Source organism: Musca autumnalis, unplaced genomic scaffold (genome assembly GCF_047663935.1).
Source record: "Musca autumnalis isolate F117 unplaced genomic scaffold, ASM4766393v1 scaffold_647, whole genome shotgun sequence".
NCBI classification, from domain to species: Eukaryota; Metazoa; Arthropoda; class Insecta; order Diptera; family Muscidae; genus Musca; species Musca autumnalis.
The window spans coordinates 30,279-49,233 of NW_027412252.1; the positions used below are offsets into that span (position 1 = coordinate 30,279).

General features: G+C 44.2%; 1 protein-coding gene across 1 annotated transcript; it reads left to right on the top strand.

The window, feature by feature from the left end:
* The first annotated feature begins 424 nt into the window (after positions 1–424).
* Positions 425–11,273, top strand: LOC141388162 (uncharacterized). The gene is made up of 2 exons (XM_073958196.1): positions 425–4,791; positions 10,868–11,273. The coding sequence occupies exons 1-2, from the start codon at positions 425–427 to the stop codon at positions 11,271–11,273; spliced, it is 4,773 nt and encodes a 1,590-aa protein (XP_073814297.1).
* Positions 11,274–18,955: the final 7,682 nt, after the last annotated feature.

Below are 18,955 nucleotides of genomic sequence, written 5' to 3' on the forward strand. Positions count from 1 at the left end.
CCCGCATATCCTGATTCTACATACGATCAGCGCATATCCTGATTCTACATACGGTCAGCGCATATCCTGATTCTACAATCGATCCCGCATATCCTGATTCTACATACGATCAGCGCATATCTTGATTCTACATACGGTCAGCGCATATCCTGATTCTACAATCGATTCCGCATATCCTGATTCTACATACGATCAGCGCATATCCTGATTCTACATACGGTCAGCGCATATCCTGATTCTACATACGATCCCACATATCCTGATTCTAAATACGATCCCGCATACAACGCATATCCTTTCTGAGTATACACAGAACCTCAGATACGAACCAGATCCTTGCTGATTCAACTTCGGTTACAACGTTCGAAAACTCATTAAGCTACATATCTAGCAACAACCTCACAAGTGGTTTGGAGATATAGCAATGACAACGGTACAAGACCTTATAGCTCTGCAGGGAGTAAGGGCCAGCAATTTCGACAAATTCTTGTCGACAATTAAGAAGGCGCCGCACGACAGAAGGACGGAGGGGTTCTATTTAAGCAAGCGTAACGAGCTAACGGCGCTCTGGCAGACGTTTGAGAAGGCGGAGAACCAGATCCGCAATGATCCGTCTTTGCCAGAGGATGACCCATATATAGCGGAGAATTTACATAAGAACATTGGAGAAAAATTCAATTCAACAATGGACTACATCGCGGCGGAATTAGACAAAGTGAAGAGCAAGCCAGGTCCATCGAAAAAAGCCCAAGAAATTAGTTCAGAAGGCCAAACTTCGGGCCAGATAGAGGTATATGCATCAACCCAAGTTGAGGGGCTGGCCCGAAGGATAAAAGCCAGAATGGCTGCTCTTAAGCGCCATTTGCAGAGCTTGGACAGTATCGAAGCCGGACAATCAATTCCATTTTATACAATCAAAGAAGATACGATAAAAAAGCTGTGGGGCCAAATCACAGATTTATTCGACGAAATTTGGCAGCAGATCAAGGACCCTTCCAAAATCGGGCTAGATCAAGATAGTTACGATAGCCTAGAAGATTCGGTGCAGCATAACCTAATTCGGCTGGCGGTCCTGAAGGACAAATGCTCTGATAATGTAAGAAACGCACCTCAACTGGGAAGTAACTTGTCAACACACAGTGTAATTCCGCTACCGAAGGTAACAATCCCAAAGTTTAATGGGGATTATTTAAAATGGCCGGCATTCAGTGATCTTTTTACACAGTTGGTAAACAACCAACGCATACCCACAGTACAAAAGATGTGGTATCTGAAGGCAAATCTGACGGGTGAAGCAGAAAATCTGATTAGTCATATATCAGCTACTGCCGAAAATTATGACGCGGCATGGAAAATGCTGCAAGATCGATACAACAATAAGCGAGTGCTGGTAGCATCGCTTATACATCAACTGGTTGATCAACCATCGACCGGGTCATCTGCCGCGTCCATTAAGCAGCTACATGACGTCACTCAAGAGTGCTTACATGCGCTTAAGAACGTTGGAGTCGACACGTCCTCTTGGAGTCCAATGTTACTTCATCTACTGTCGAGGAAACTAGACCGAAGTACTTACAGCCAGTATGAAAGGTCTATTGTCAACCCAAGGGAGTTGCAGCAAGTTAGCCAATTCCTAGAATTTGTGGAGACTCGATTCCAGTCGATGGAGGCGATGGGTCAAAAGGAAAAAACGTCACCTAAATCGTGTGCTACAGTGGCATCGGCAAACCAAGGAGACAACATGTGTACTCTGTGTAAAAATGGCACCCATAAGCTATATCACTGCCAGAGCTTTCTCAAAATGACACCGCCAGAACGACTAAACTTCACTCAAAAGCAAAAACGATGTGTGAACTGTTTAAAGGCGGGCCATTCATCGAAGCAATGTACAACACGATGTTGCACGAAATGCAACAAGAAACACAACACATTGTTGCATCTAGAACGCAAGCAAGGGTCTACGAACAAACAAGATAGTCGTACGACTTTATCAGCTGGAACTGGTACAAAGCCTGCCGGTGGAGTAGCCTCCGTAAATACTGAGTCGTGCAATAATCAGGAAGCCACGGCGCTAGCTGCTGCTAATAAAGAACAAATCAGCTCGTACGTGGTACTCAGCACTGCTGTAGTAAAAATAAAGGTGGATGAAGCAGAAGTGGAGTGTCGCGCTTTGCTCGATTCGGGTTCCCAAGTCAATTTCATCACAGAACGTTTAGTAAAGCGACTTGGCATTTCAATGCAAAAATCAACAATCAATATCAACGGGATCGGTGCAACCAACACTAGAACAAACCATCGAGTAAATGTAGCTCTAAAGTCTCGAATCAACAATTATTCGACTCGACTTGAAGCGTTTGTTTTGCCTCGTATCCTATCACCACAGCCGTCACAATTCATTAACATTGAAGATTGGTCGATTCCAAAGAATCTGACGCTAGCTGATCCAGCCTTCAACCGTCCTGATAAAATTGATATATTGCTAGGTGCAGAACATTATCACGAACTATTGTCGATTGGACAAATAAAATTAGCCAAGAATCTCCCTACAATGCAAAACACTGTGTTTGGATGGGTAATCTCAGGAAAAATTCAAGAGGAACAGCCCAGGAACCTTACATGCGGAATATGTACGACGGATGAATCGCTTGACGCCTCTATCGCCCGACTATGGGAATTGGAAGAAATCAAGACAACCAGCAAACCAATGTCCCTCGAAGAAAGACAATGCGAAAATCACTTTGAGCAGCACAATACCAAGGACAACAAAAATCGATTCGTAGTTCGAATACCATTTCATCAAAACCCCGACGCCTTAGGAGATTCTCATGGGATCGCAATCAATCGATTCTTTTCCCTCGAACGCCGGTTGCAGAAGGATCCTGAGTTGAAACAACAATATGTCAAATTCATGGAAGAATATGAAAACCTAGGACACATGACAAAAATATCGACTGATGCTATTCGCTCCCCACACTACTTTATCCCACATCATTGCGTACAACGACCTGAAAGCACAACAACAAAGCTCCGTGTAGTATTCGACGCTTCGGCCAAAACTTCGTCAATGCATTCGCTAAATGATCTTATGTACGCAGGACCTACGGTTCAGAGCGATCTGTTCTCTATACTACTGAGATTTAGGCTACCCAAGTACGTTTTTACAACTGATGTCGAGAAAATGTACAGGCAGGTCTTAATCTCTCCTGAGGACCGCCAGTTTCAACTAATAATTTGGAGAAAGGATGTCACTCAGCCTATAACCTACTACCAACTCAACACAGTCACATATGGCACAAGAGCCGCCCCATATCTGGCAACAAAATGCCTGCAACGAATGGCCAAGGAGAACGCAATCCGCTACCCACTCGCCTCGCAATTTCTGCAAGAGAACTTTTACGTCGACGATGGCCTGGGCGGAGCCGACAGTTTAATAACCGCAGTAAATTTGCAGCAGCAACGCATTCAAGTTATGAAAGACAGCGGGTTCAACTTACGCAAGTGGTGTGCTAATAACCCTCAATTGCTTAAAGACATTTCAGAAGGAGATCAAGAAGTAAATTTAGATTTCGAGAGCTCAAAGGCTGACACCGTTAAAACATTAGGGTTAACATGGCTTCCAAAAGATGACACCTTCTGTGTAAAAGTCAATATTGATCCCGTCAGGAGAGTCACTAAACGTACAGTGACTTCAGATCTTGCCAGACTTTTTGATCCATTAGGGGTACTGTCTCCAGTCACAGTTACGGCCAAAATATTCATACAAGAATTGTGGGAGTTAAAATTAGACTGGGACCAATCGTTACCAGAATCCTTACACTCTAAATGGACCACGTTTCGATCGGACTTAAACGCTCTAAAAAATCTTCAGATATATAGACACATCTTTAAAGGGAGAGTGCCAGAATCAAGGCAACTACACATCTTCACAGACGCGTCAGAAAAGGCGTACGGCGCAGCGGCTTATATGCGATCAACCTTTAAAGATGGAACAATCATGACACGTCTCCTATGTTCGAAGTCTCGCGTTGCCCCACTCAAAAGGCAAACCATACCACGGTTGGAGCTTTGCGCAGCAGTACTTGGAGCACAGCTAGCTTCAAAAATCAAAATCGATCTTCAATTGACGTGTCCAACCTGGTTTTGGACTGACTCAGAAATCGTGCTGGCCTGGATAAACTCATCATCCGCAGCATTCAATACATTTGTGGCCAATAGAATTGCAATCATACAAGAAATCACTCAGGCAGAACAGTGGCGTCATGTCAGCTCAAAGTGCAATCCAGCCGATGTACTATCTCGCGGCATATCGCCGACAGCCCTTAAAGATTGTACTCTTTGGTTCTGTGGTCCCTTGTTTTTACACGGAAAGGATACAACATGGCCAGAAAAATTCAATTCAAATCTTGCAATTTCGACCAATCTCGAGAGAAAGAGGAAGGTACCAGAGGCACTCGTCACTTCAGTGACACCAACCAACTTTATGTACAACATAAATCACAACAACTCGTTCATCCGTCTACAACGAATCATAGCATACGTTTTGCGTTTCATTACTCAGAGCAGATGCAAAAATACCCTTCGACAGGCCCAAGGATCACTTACAACGGTCGAGCTAGACACGGCTTTAAGGCATATCATCAGGCACATACAAGAGTCGGACTTTAAGGAAGAAATTCAACAACTGAAGAAGTATCAAGAGGTGCGTGGAACAAGTAAACTGAGTAACCTGTCACCATTCTTGGACAATGACGGCCTAATTCGGGTTGGGGGTCGTCTTGAAGCATCGTCTTTGTCATTCGACTCCAAGCATCAACTTCTTATTCCCTACAATGACCCAATTTCAAAATTAATATTTGAAATGGTCCACAAAGAAAATAAACATTGTGGCGCACAAACATTGCTGGGAATCGTACGACAACGGTTTTGGCCACTAAAAGGGAAGATTATGGCTCGAGCTACGGTTCATCGCTGTACAATTTGTAGCAGAGCTAAACCAGCATTTTTTAATCAAGTTATGGGAAACTTGCCTTCCACGCGTGTCACACCAGCCAGAGCCTTCATTAATACTGGGGTAGATTTTTGTGGCCCAATAACTAGACATCGGATTTTGCATATTTGCATATTTTTTATTAATAAAGATACGAAAATTCTGATTGGACCAAAATTCGTTTTGAAGAAAACTGAATGCAATGACAGGCTCATATTTTTTATTTTTTTGCATATTTGCATATTTTGCATATGCACAAAATATGCAAAAAATATGCAAAATATGCAAAATATATGCAAAATATGCAAAATATGCAAAAAATATGCAAAATATGCAACTAATTTTTTTGACGAAAATCGTCAAATTAAATTTGGAAAGTCATCAAAAAGTGTTCTAAATTAAGTTTATTGTCGTTAAAAGTCGATTTCTTAGCAGATTATTATGTTATTAATTATTATTCCGCCACAGCAATAAATCTGGACTAAAAGACTTAGAAAATTTCCTATAACCCAGCCTTCTTATTACAACATAAGTTGCTTTCTAATACAAATTTGTTCAAAAACTCAATCAGAAATATCAAAATGAACGTATCCAAATATGTTGATAGTTTCTGCTCGGCCAAATTGTCTGACAGAATAACAAATGAGCTAGAAATTAAGACTAAGACAATATTGAATATTACATAAAATCTTTCATATTTTACTAAAAACATATAACATATAAAAACATATACAGGGCAATCATGAATATTTCCCTCCGAATTTTCCGCACGGAAAATAATTTTAAAATCAATATTTGTTAAAAGTTGAAAGCTACTAGATTCGCTTCATGATGGAATATTGTAGTCGAATCGACAAAAATATTCCCTTTTTGGACATAAATATGGAAAAAAATTGTGAAATTTGGGAAAGGAAACAAATTATGCACGGAATTTTTATTCATGATTGCACTCATAACTATATTTTAATACCTTAAGGGTATTATGTCTTAGTGAATGAGTTTGCAACATGCAAAAGGAAACGAAATAGACCCACAGTTCCTTTTTATGATCTGCATAGATTCGCACTTATCCATCTGGCCAGGTCTTTTTGAAAACAAAGTACATGTCACATTTATAGACCAATTCCCATAAAAATTGGAGATTTTTTGGCCCTAGGGCGATCCCTGTTTATTTTGGTAAGAATCGATTCAGATTTGGATAATGCACCCATATATACAGTATAATCTCGATAATCCCTACACCACAGGTTTCGGCGGTGTCCGAATTATCAAATTGTCCGATTAACGAATAGTAAAGAAAATATTTTTTTTTCTATGAATAAATAACTCGTGGTAGTTATATAATACTCTACGTGCTCTAAGTGTTAAAAATAGTGAGATTTTTCTATACGACAATCCGGACATTTTTATTGGCATGCCCGTATGTGTTCCTTTCCTTACTTTTTACCAATTTACCATGCAACAAGACTCAATTTTCCCAAATTACAGAAAACGCCAATCAGATTGTGAAAGTAGAGCTAAAAATATGACGTTTTTAAAGTATACATCAGGATGTAAGCAAAACACGAAAATTAAGATTCCTTGAAATCTTTGCCTTTTAGGTGTATAGTGCCTTTGGCAAATTTAATGACAATATTGCGGCGAATATTTTTCTTAATATATTTATTTATATCCTAGACAACAAGACTAATGTGTTATAAAAGGTGTTATATCCTTGTACTCGATAATTTTTTCTAAATGTTGCTGAAACAATTTTTACAGCAACTCCTCCATTAAACAACTGTCCAAATTCGAAGCATTTGTAATAATTAGTTCAAATTATCGAGAACACGGTCAGGTATAAGTTAATTAATTGTATATTTTCTTTTCGACTGTGTTATCAAAATTGTTTTCCTGTAGCAGGAATGAAAGAACTATATTTTTTTAGCATTCCCAATGCTTTTCTAGCAGAAATATGTGAGTGGTTTTGCCATATTAAAGATAATTCCAAGGGTTTGACTTATTTTACCACTACCACGCTATTCTGTGGTTTTTCTGAGTGATGTCATTTTGCACTAATCATTTGGTGTTCTTCGCATCAATTTTAACTACATCCCACTTTAAATAAAACTTGTTGTTTTTAAAAATTTGAAAACAACAAAACCCGAGATTAAGCTGAAATTATTTAACAACAATAAAATAATACACATCTCAACAAAACTGCCAAAAGTGAATCTAAAAATAATGCATTACTTTTCGCCGAGGAGTGAACATTTCCCAATTCTGCATTAAACGGTTGTATGCTTACAATATACATATAAACTTATGTATTTTTTATTAAAGCGGCAGTTAGAGCATTTTTCCAAAGAAGGACTAAAAACTATAAAATATATTCAAATCTAATATGTGGATATTCAAAACGTATACTTCTAATTATATTTATATTCCAGAACCTGCAATCGTAAATGGTACTTTAGTACTTTTTCCCATTTTGCGCTAAAAAACGAACACTTTTTCCAAAAACTAGAAAAAATTGCGATTTTATCTAAAGAAAAATAGCGATGACTAACTCTAGCTCCTTTGTTTTTTTGCTAGACAATTTTGGCCGATTAGAAACTATCACCATATTTGGACATGTTGATTTTGACATTTCTGATTGAGTTTTTGAAATTTTTCCATTATCTATCTACATTTCGTCGGTGTCATGCTTAAGTGTTCCATACGCCATTTGCCCGTTTTGAGATAATCGCATTTTAGTGTGGAGCTGACTAATGCAAATATTTATATTTTTGACTTGAAATATTAATAATAGTATATAGAACATATTTGCAAAAATTTAGAGAAATATGTGTTGGAATATAAAAGTTATAGAGATTTTTTAAAAAAAAAAAAGAATTTTGTCGATTTGTTCCATATCCGCACTTATGACGCAAATGTGAAATATTTTAAATCACATGGAACAAAGTGAAAAAAAAATTTTCCATTTTTGCCTTAATAAACTAAATACTTCTAAATCGAAAATTAAAATTCTGATTTTTGAAATGTGTTTTCAAACTTGTAAGTTTTTAAAATATTAATTTCATAACTGAAAGAGATTATGCTTTCCCGTCGAGGCGTGGATATCTCTGAAACTAGAGCAGATAGGAGAAAGCCGACTAGAAATTCAGAAAGAGCATACCGGACAACACTAGAAACCACCTGTATTTCAAAAAGTCAAAAATGGTGTATGGAACACTTAAGCATGACACCGACGATTTGTATAGGAAGCAAATTATGTTGTAATAGGAATGCTGGGTTATTTGACATTTTCTCACCTTGTGAAAACTGATTTAAGTCTTGTTAGTCTAGATTTATTGCTATGGCGGAATATCTGGAGAGTCTCAATAACATAATAATCTGCAAAATACTATGTTAAACGTCAAAAAACTTAATTAAGAATGCTTTTTTGATGATTTTCTAAATTTAATTGACGATTTTTGTCAAAAAAACACTTGCATATTTAGCATATTTTTTGCATATTTTGCATATTTTTTGCATATATTTTGCATATTTTTTGCATATATTTTGCATATTTTTTGCATATTTTTTGCATATTTTTGATATGACCCCAAATATCGAAAAATTGACCCTCAAAACGCCTAGATCCAAAATTTGAGTCCAATCGGATAAGAAATAAAAAACATGCTAAAATCCGATGTCTACCAATAACAGTACATTACAAACTTCGCGGAAAACGGCCACACAAGGCATACATTGCAGTATTTTGTTGCTTCTCGACGAAGGCAGTACACTTGGAACTAGTGAGTGATCTCACAACAGAGGCATTCATAGGTGCTCTTAAAAGATTCATCGGACGACGTGGGCACTGCCAAAACCTATACTGCGACAACGCAACGAACTTCGTAGGAGCAAAAAACAAGCTACCTGAACTGTCAACCATCATACATACAACAAATGCCCAAGAAGCCATTTCAAATACTTGCAACAACAAGGGCATTCAGTTTCATTTCATTCCGCCAAGAGCGCCACACTTCGGTGGCCTCTGGGAAGCCGCTGTCAAGTCAGCAAAACATCTTCTAATCAGAAGCATGGGGAATGCATCCTTGACTTATGAAGAACTCGAGACTTTGGTCATTGAAATTGAAGCCATATTAAACTCGAGGCCTATTTCTCCGATGTCAAATGATCCCAATGATATAGGTGCACTCACTCCAGGACACTTTTTGATTGGAGAACCACTCACTGCACAAGTGGACTCGCAAGCAAAGCAACCAACCTTAAGCCTAGCGACAAGGTGGAATCTGGTTTCTCGACTTAAGCACGAATTTTGGAGCAGGTGGTCACGAGACTATCTAAACGAACTGCAATATCGCAGTAAGTGGAAAGAGCAGTCGAAGAATCTACAACCAGGAGCCATTGTCATTATAAAAGAAGACAATGTTCCGGTCATGAAGTGGCCCTTAGGTCGTGTTATCAAAACATACAAAGGAAACGACAATTTAGTGAGAGTTGCTGACGTAAAAACCGCATCCGGAGTTTTTAAAAGAGCTATCCAATATTTAGCACCACTTCCGCGACTCGAAGAAGACAATACCTGCAAAGACTTGCCGACCGTGCAACTATCACCAAACCCGACCAATGAGGAAGAGCTGGAGACGCAATCATCCTCAACATCAACAGACGAACGTCCAAGCAAAAGGAAACGAACAACTTCAAGCTCTAGCATCATGCTAACGATGATCGTAGCTCTATGTGCACTTCCCTTAATTTGTGCAAACAAAATAGAGGTAACCAAGTTTGAACCCAACATTGGAATACACTTTGAAGGAATTGGCACCACACGTATCTCAAGATCAGACTGGAAACTTATAACGTACTATGAACTACAACCATACTGGCGAGAGATGGACACATTTACAAATGGCACTTCGGCACTCCAGAAGTTATGTACCCTCATATCCCAAAGGACACCGTGTCTGAACATTCTACATACCCTTGAGCTCGGTTTCTCAGACCTCAAGGACGGAAACCTTTTGCTAAAAAACAAAAGAAGCAAACGTGGTGCTGTAAATATTGTTGGAAACATTGCTAACTCACTTTTTGGAGTTTTGGACTCAAATTACGCGGAACAAATGTCAGACACTATCACCTTAATCAAAGAAGATGAAAACCACATGAAACAGCTCTTAAGAAACCAAACCTCAGTTATTAACTCAACCCTTAACATTTTTAAACAAGATGAACTACAACTAAAAGAAGACTTCGACAGCCTTGATCGTCAATTGAACAACATTGAAAAACGGCTACACGAAAACGAACAAGACAGTCACCAATTTAACCTGTTCCAAAATATGGTGTCACTATCTTCTCAATTGTCATTGATATTAGTAAGGCTACACCGAATACAAACAGCAATAATAACAACTTTGTCCGATTCGCATCATGGGAAATCAGCCCAATGTTACTATCACCACTACAACTTCAATCAGAGCTCATACAAGTCAGAAATCATCTTCCACCAGCATTGCAGCTACCCGTCCGTCAAGATAATCTCCTGCAGCTCTACAAAATTATGAATGTAAAGGGAGGAATCACAGAGAATCATATCATTTTCTATATAACAATTCCTCTATGTGACCCAGAATCTTTGGAACTGCTTAAGCTACATCCAATTCCAGCACTCGTCAATAGCACCATGATGATCATTAGGCCATGTAGCGACCTCATCGCTATAACCCCCCACAGAGATGAATATTATACATTAAATGAACAAGAATGGACACGATGCACACCACTAACAGAAGATGAAGTTCTATGTCCAAATATGCAGTCTAAATTCAATGCGGACGCAGCCAAGTGCCTATGCGAAATTTCACTTCTTAATAATACCACTCGTCCCAGTTGTACCGTGGACCCATTGATAGACGACATGTCGATGACACAACTAAAACACAGCAACCAGTGGATGTATACAATGTCACATCAAACTCAAGTAACCACTGTATGCAATCAGGAACACTCCCGAGTAATATTGCAGGGCACCGGTCTCATTAAAATAAGGACAACCGCCTGGTTCACTGGGACCCAACTAGAACGTGGGGGGGGGGTAACCGGTTCCTCGTCTGAAATCTCAATTATCTCGGCTGTTCGGACTTGGGATTCTGGCCGGAAGGGGTGGACCACTGCCACGGGTCGTTTCACCGGTTCAGCTGTTGTTCTCCATAACCGGGGTAGCTGGTTCGATGTTGCCTCCGCTGATGCTTTCGAAGTCCCACTGCAAACTCGCTTGCTGGGCCCGGCCTCCTAACTGTCTTGCCACCGTTGCTTGTAGTACGCCTTCGTTTTCATTATGGGCCTCTGTTGTTCCATGTCGCGGGTGGGAATTGTGGTCACTGTGGAAGAAAGAATAGGCAACTTATTATTAGACTGTCCATGTACCGGGGCATCGGTGTGTCCTGTAGGGGTACTGTCTGTCGCATTGAAGTCTTTGAGTTCGCTGATATGGGCCGATCGGACGTCTTTCCGATGCCTACCACGAACGCTCACGATTACCGGTGATGAATAACTCAACACTTCGTAGGGGCCATCATATTTTGGTGCCAACTTTGCAGCAAAGCTCTCTACGGCCTTTGACAGGGGATGCTGCCGAACCCACACCCAGTCCCCCACTGCTGGTTTCCACTGACGACGACGTAGATTGCAGTACCGTCTTTGGTCCTCTCCGGCCTGACCAATTCGGTGGCGCACCATTTTGAAGACGTCCTGAAGTTCCTCCGCCTTATCCTTAGGAGCTTTGCTCGTGGTTCCAGTGCCTGTCGTTACCTCGTCGTAGAGATTACTGGGTAGTCGAGGCTCACGACATTGCACCAGATACGCAGGGCTATACCCGGTAGTATCCGATACACTGGTATTGATTGCGAGGTTCATTTCTGGCAAGAATTCATCCCATTTATGATGCTGGTTCTGACAGAGCTGTGCCATTATTGTTTTGAGGGTCCTGTTTGCCCTCTCTGTTGGGTTCTCCTGCGGCGTGTAGGGTGCAGTGAACTGATGCCTTACTCCAATTTCGCATAGATATTTCTTTAATTCCCGGCTGGTAAACTGGCTGCCATTGTCCGTCAGAAACACTTTCGGCGCCCCGAACCTTGCCGGGATACGCTCCCTGAACGCCTTGACCACGGCGCACGAAGTTGCCTTACGAAGTGCGACAAGCTCCACCCACTTGGTAAAGCGATCGATGAACACCAGCAGCATGGTGTTTCCATGTTTCGTTCGGGGTAAGGGCCCAACGAAGTCCGCACAAACTGTGGCCCATGGTTCTTCCGGGATGCTTATTAGCATTTCTCCTGCCGGTGCCAACTGACTAGGCTTATACTGTTGACACGACGTGCATCCTTTGACGTACCTGGTATTATCTCGCATCATTCCGGGCCAGTAGTAACGCTCATGGACCCTATTCGCAGTCTTCCTTATCCCGAGGTGACCCGCGGCCGGTTGGTTGTGGTTCTCGTACAATACCCGGTCTCTTAAATACGTCGGGACGCATAGTTTCCAGGTAATACTCTCGACATCATTCGGGTGGTGAGGGATGTGCGGATAGAGCTGGTTTCCGACGATGGTATAGTCAGGAAATTTCTCGGGGTTCTTCTTCATCTCCTCTAGTCTTGTCCTTATCCAGGGACATTCTTCGGGCGTTTCTGTCACCGCTCTTTGTAGAGACTCTATGGGCTGTCTAGACAAAGCGTCCGCGACGACATTCAATCCCCCTTTCCGATACTTGACCGTGTACATATACTGTTGGAGCTCTAGCGCCCATCTTGCCAAACGACCTGTGGGGTTATCGAGCGAGTTCAACCATTTGAGGGCTAAGTGGTCAGTTAGGACTTGGAACTCGTATCCTTCCAAGTATTGGCGCATTTTCCTGATCCCCCAAACGATGGCCAGGCACTCCTTCTCAGTCGCCGAGTAGTTCCGTTCAGCGTCGTTGAGGGTACGGCTTGCGTAGGCGATCACCCGCTCTCCTTCGGGAAACTCCTGGGTTAGCACCGCGCCGAGGCCACAGTCGCTAGCGTCGGTTTGTAGCAGGAAAGTACGACCGAAGTCCGGACAAGCTAAGACCGTTGCCTGTGTCAACCTTGTCTTCAACAGCTCAAACACGGTTTGCTGCTCTTCCGTCCATCGCCAATGCTTGCCTTTCTTCAATAGAGATGTCAACGGGTGTGCCACAGTCGCGAACTCGGGTACGAAGCGGCGGTACCAGGACGCCACGCCCAAAAACCGTCGTAACTCCTTCAAAGTCTGCGGTTGCTTCATATCCCTTATAGCCGCTACTTTGTCCGGATCCGTTTGGATGCCTTCCTCGGAGATCACGTGTCCCAAATATTTAGTCTCCTTCTGGAAAAACTGACACTTCTCGGGGTTGATGCGTAGATTGGCCAAGTGCTCATCGAGAGTTCTCCCTATGACAACGATGTCGTCCAGATACGCAAAAGCGAATGGCTCTAAATCCGGCCCTATGACGCTGTCTAAAGCACGCTGGAACGTCGCGGGTGCAGAGTGCAAGCCAAAAGGCATCACCCGCCATTGGAATAAGCCTCTCCCTGCTACCGTAAACGCCGTGTATTTCTTACTGTCTTCCTCCAGAGGAATCTACCAGTATCCATCCTTGAGGTCTATGCTACTTACGTACGTTGCCTCCCGTAGTCGATCTAAGATGGACTGGATTCTGGGAAGGGGATATGCGTCGGGGTCCGACTTGCCATTGAGGTGTCGGGAATCCATACAGAGACGCCAGGTTCCGTTTTTCTTTCGGGCGAGTGTGATTGGCGAGCTGTACGGACTTCGTGATGGTTCAATAAATCCGTTTGCCAGTAGTTCGTTTATCTTGGCATCGATAATTTCCTGCATCGCGGGGTTGCGGGCTGCATACCGCAATTTAAATGGCCGGTCGTCGATCATAACTATGCGATGCTTTGCCGCGGTAGAGGGGCCATGAATGCCTTGGAATTTTTGCAGTTCCTGGTCCAAAAACGCTTGAATTCGTTGCTGGTCCTCGTTCGGGTGGGCGCTTACAGGTAAAGGTCCTGTGGCAGCTAACCTGTTATCTGTGGCCCGGCGACACTGCGGTTTGTCTACCTCGCAGGTTGTGGTGATGGAACGATGTCGTTCTGGTTGGATTGGCCCTCGGGAGTCGTCACCAACCGCGAAGACGCACGACATCCCCGCCATCGTTATGCGGGCTCCAACCTTTGCCAAGAGATCCAATCCGATGATTACGTCTTCGGTCGCCTTCGGCATGACAAGGAAGCGAGCGGGTACATGTTGTTGGCCCAAACCAATCGTAGTTTCGACGGCACGTTCTAAGTTACGCTGAGAACCATCGGCCAAGGTAACTCTGCAGCTGAACGGTACCAGTTTGACCCTGTCCCCGAGCGCCGACAATATAGATTCGCTGATGAATGAGGTGGTGGCCCCCGTATCGATCGTGGCTGCGACTTGTTGTCCTCCCACCTCAATAGTAGCCACCAACCGGGTGGGTTCCATACGGAGTGATGTGTTTAATGTAGGGGCTTGTTGATGATCTGTGGACCCGTTTCCCCCTGTTCCCTGCGGGTCTGCCGCTCGTTTCCCGACGTCCGCTTCCGACAACAGTCTATGGTACGGTTACCTCTCCGCCCGCACTCCCAACAGAATAACACCACCTCGTTCCGGCAGCCCGTGGCAAAATGTCCATCTTGGCCACAACGGTGACATGCCGTTCGCGGATTGATAGGAGCGGGATGTGACCCGGCCGGTGAAATTTCGGGCTCCAGACGCCTGTGTTGTTCCTTGGCCTCTGCAGTTAACTGGGGAAGATTCTCCAAATCCTCGGCCATTGCCAAGAGTTCCTGCAGGGTTTTGAAGTCGCGGCGTCGGATATACCAGAGGTATTCCGGTAGAGCATTCTTGAAAATACGCTCCAACTTTTGCTCCTCGGAGTAATTTCTATGTCTCATCATGTTCTGTAAACTGAGTGCGTAGTCGCGGAATTTTTCACGGGGACTCTGAAGCCGTTTTTGTTGGAAGGAAAAACCTCCGGAAGTCCTCCCGAAAGTCCGCCCAGGATTGCCAGCGTTGGTTGTTGTTCCGGAACCAGATCAACGCTTTACCCTTCATCATTTCCGGCATCATCTTTGGTAGCGTATCTATCTGTAACGCGTACATACTAGCTAGCTCCTCAACCCTTTCCAGGAACTCTAGCGGGTCCTGCTCACCTTCAAATCCCAGGTTCCACTTCCGGACTTGATCAGCCATTGTCCTGATGTCGTTGTTTGGGGAGGCTCGGGGTCTACCGCTTGGGGATGGAGGTCTCGTTGGATTGTTCCCCGGAATGAGGGTTGTGGCCCCACTAGGATTCGTAATGGCTAGGCTTGGGGTTGCTTTCGGCGAAACACCGGTCTTGCTGTCTTGCTTTGCTGTCGACTGTTCATGCACATCCTGATACCGAAGCAACTTCTCCAACTTTTCTGCGTCATGTTCTTCGCCCAAAAACTGTGCAAGTCTCTTCCGGAGTTCCTCAACCGTTCCGCTTACGTCGAGGCCAAACTCAGTCAAATAGTTCCCCAGTTCCTCTTTACGTAGGCTATAGGCCCATGATGGTGATAGCCCCTTCCTTTTGTATCGACGGTTTGTTCCTTACTCAAGTCCCTGCTCGGGCGCCACTGTAACGACACCTAGGGCCCCTTTGCCGAGGTTAGCTCGCGGTGGCCAAAGTTCGTCACAGAAATTTATTTCTGTCAGTGACAGGAGTAAGGAAAGACACAAAGGTATTTTCAAAGAAGGGTTCTTCCACTTTATTTAGACAATTTTATACGCGGCGGCTTTAACGTGATGACCCCAGATGTCCGTCCGTCGGTAGATCCATTTGATACTCTTTCTTCGAAGCTTCCTCTGGGAACAGATTTTTTCATAAAAGTTTTTCTATCTGGTAATTTACTGTTTGGAATGTAACGACACCTAGGGCCCCTTTGCCGAGGTTAGCTCGCGGTGGCCAAAGTTCGTCACAGAAATTTATTTCTTTCAGTGACAGGAGTAAGGAAAGACACAAAGGTATTTTCAAAGAAGGGTTCTTCCACTTTATTTAGACAATTTTATACGCGGCGGCTTTAACGTGATGACCCCAGATGTCCGTCCGTCGGTAGATCCATTTGATACTCTTTCTTCGAAGCTTCCTCTGGGAACAGATTTTTTCATAAAAGTTTTTCTATCTGGTAATTTACTGTTTGGAATGTAACGACACCTAGGGCCCCTTTGCCGAGGTTAGCTCGCGGTGGCCAAAGTTCGTCACAGAAATTTATTTCTGTCAGTGACAGGAGTAAGGAAAGACACAAAGGTATTTTCAAAGAAGGGTTCTTCCACTTTATTTAGACAATTTTATACGCGGCGGCTTTAACGTGATGACCCCAGATGTCCGTCCGTCGGTAGATCCGCACAGAGTCAAGACGGGCTCGTATGCCAGTGGCGTTGGACAACTCACTGGTCGTCGGGCGGCTTCCCAATCCCGCTCTGCCTGTGGTATTCCCGGACAATAATTCCTTGGGATTCCTTGGTAGACAATGCTCTCCTGGTGGCGTGTGGCAACTCACCAGGCTTCTCGCTCGCGGCTCTGCAGCGTCACTAGGTCTGTTCCGGGATTTCCTGGGGGACAAGGCTCCTCTGGTGGCGTGTGACAACTCACCAGGCTTCTCGCTCGCGGCTCTGCAGCGTCACTATGTCTGTTCCGGGATTTCCTGGGGGACAAGGCTTCTCTGGTGGCGTGTGACAACTCACCAGGCTTCCTGTTCAGGATCGCGACGGGTATGGGTTCCAGTGGCCTGGGACAACTCACTGGGTTGGCAACCGGCTACTCTATGTGGTCGGAAGTGGCGTCTCAACTCACTCCCCCGATTCTAGTGGCCTCACACAACTCACTAGTTCAAAATGTCCCCGGTCGGTAGTCGTTCACAGTTGGCGTTCACTCTACTCACCTGTGTTCTTGGGATGCCTTGCACTCTTGTTCTTATTATCCTGCTGACGTAGACTCCACGTACTGAATTCGCGAACTGATCCCTGTCCTAATTTCGCCACGTCCTTTTATAGTGCGATGTAAACAACCCCAACTACATTATCCACTTGCATGTTGTTCACTTCGCGGGAATGCACATAGGTTCTCCGTGCATGCATCGTGTTGTCGGTTGTTTACAACCAAGTGGAGTCGGAATGCACAAAGGTTCACCATGCATACATCGTGTTGTTGGTTGTTTACACCCAAGTGGAGTCAGAATGCATCATCCGCAGGCGCATTGTTGCTACTGGCTTACGCGCATAAACCGAGTTGTTTACTTGCAAGTGCATTCGCTAGCAATGCAGTCGCCAATAGAAAACCTATGGACGTGCTTTTTTCTGCTAGTTGTTTACTTGCAAGTGCATTCGTTTGCAATGCAGTCGCCACTAGAAACCCTATAGACGTGTGTTTTGTTGTTAGATGTTTACTTGCAAGTGCATTCGTTGCAATGCATTCGCCACTAAAAACCCTATGGACGTGTGTTTTGTTGCTATATGTTTACAACGATGAACTCATTTGAATATCGTTGGACGTTGGTTTTAAAAATCTACGCAACGGTAAGTTGTTTTGATCCTTAGAGTATGAAGACAACTTCGAGGGTCAGTTGGACAATGTAGAGAAAACATGACATTTGGTTAATTCAATTTATGTTATATTATAAAGTATTCAGTTCAAATTCAACGCTATTATAATATTAATATAGTACCATCCTGTGGTACCAGTCTGTGTAGCCGGAAACGAGCCAGCGACTTCCGGCGTCACACTTCTCCCCCTCTTCGATTGCAATGAAATCATAGGCTCTTGATAAAGACCTTCCTCTGACGATTAATTATTACCCGGTAACGGCGTCCACGACCTGCTTGTACTGCTTACGGGGAACTTGCAGCAAAAGCCCCATCCGGATATGCCGTTGAAGCCCCGCCTGTACTTCTCTGGGAAATTCCTCCCGGCTGGCAAATTGACACCACGACTCTCTGGCATCCGGCACCACCACCACGCTGCGTAACCTCCCTGGGCTCTCCGTTTCACTCTGGCTGCTGACGGGGCTGGGATTCGGCCACAGACCGCTTACTTCCGAATCTGACAAATCGCCGTACATGGGGCTCATGTTTATCTCGAACGTGTTCAGGTTCAACTCAACTCCCTCGGTCCCATCGGCTTCACCAGGAATCATCGACCTCGCAGCATCCCCGTCGGAATCCGTATCCGTCCAAGCGGTGTATCTGGGCGAAGTTCGCACTCCGGACGTATCTACGTTGTCCGGTTCTTGGATCACACGGTCCTCCTCGTCAGAGACCGTCACCACACTATACACATCACCCAACTCCTCGAACTCGGACATCTCGCCAGTTGAAGTGTTTGCTTCGGCCGTTGCTACCTCCAACACGGAGTCCTCATCCAAGATGATGACTGACGATCCAGGCGACACGTCGCCGGGCGTAGAGGCGTAAGAAGGTCATCAGTGTTCAGGACAACCGCCTGGTTCACTGGGACCCAACTAGAACGTGGGGGGGGGGGGGGGGGGGTAACCGGTTCCTCGTCTGAAATCTCAATTATCTCGGCTGTTCGGACTTGGGATTCTGGCCGGAAGGGGTGGACCACTGCCACGGGTCGTTTCACCGGTTCAGCTGTTGTTCTCCATAACCGGGGTAGCTGGTTCGATGTTGCCTCCGCTGATGCTTTCGAAGTCCCACTGCAAACTCGCTTGCTGGGCCCGGCCTCCTAACTGTCTTGCCACCGTTGCTTGTAGTACGCCTTCGTTTTCATTATGGGCCTCTGTTGTTCCATGTCGCGGGTGGGAATTGTGGTCACTGTGGAAGAAAGAATAGGCAACTTATTATTAGACTGTCCATGTACCGGGGCATCGGTGTGTCCTGTAGGGGTACTGTCTGTCGCATTGAAGTCTT

Coding starts and splice junctions, on each gene's coding strand:
- LOC141388162 (XM_073958196.1), top strand. CDS start 425: ATGACAACGGTACAAGACCTTATAGCTCTGCAGGGAGTAAGGGCCAGC. Junction 4,792..10,867: donor CGTCTTGAAGCATCGTCTTT/GTCATTCGACTC, acceptor CACTCGTCCCAG/TTGTACCGTGGACCCATTGA.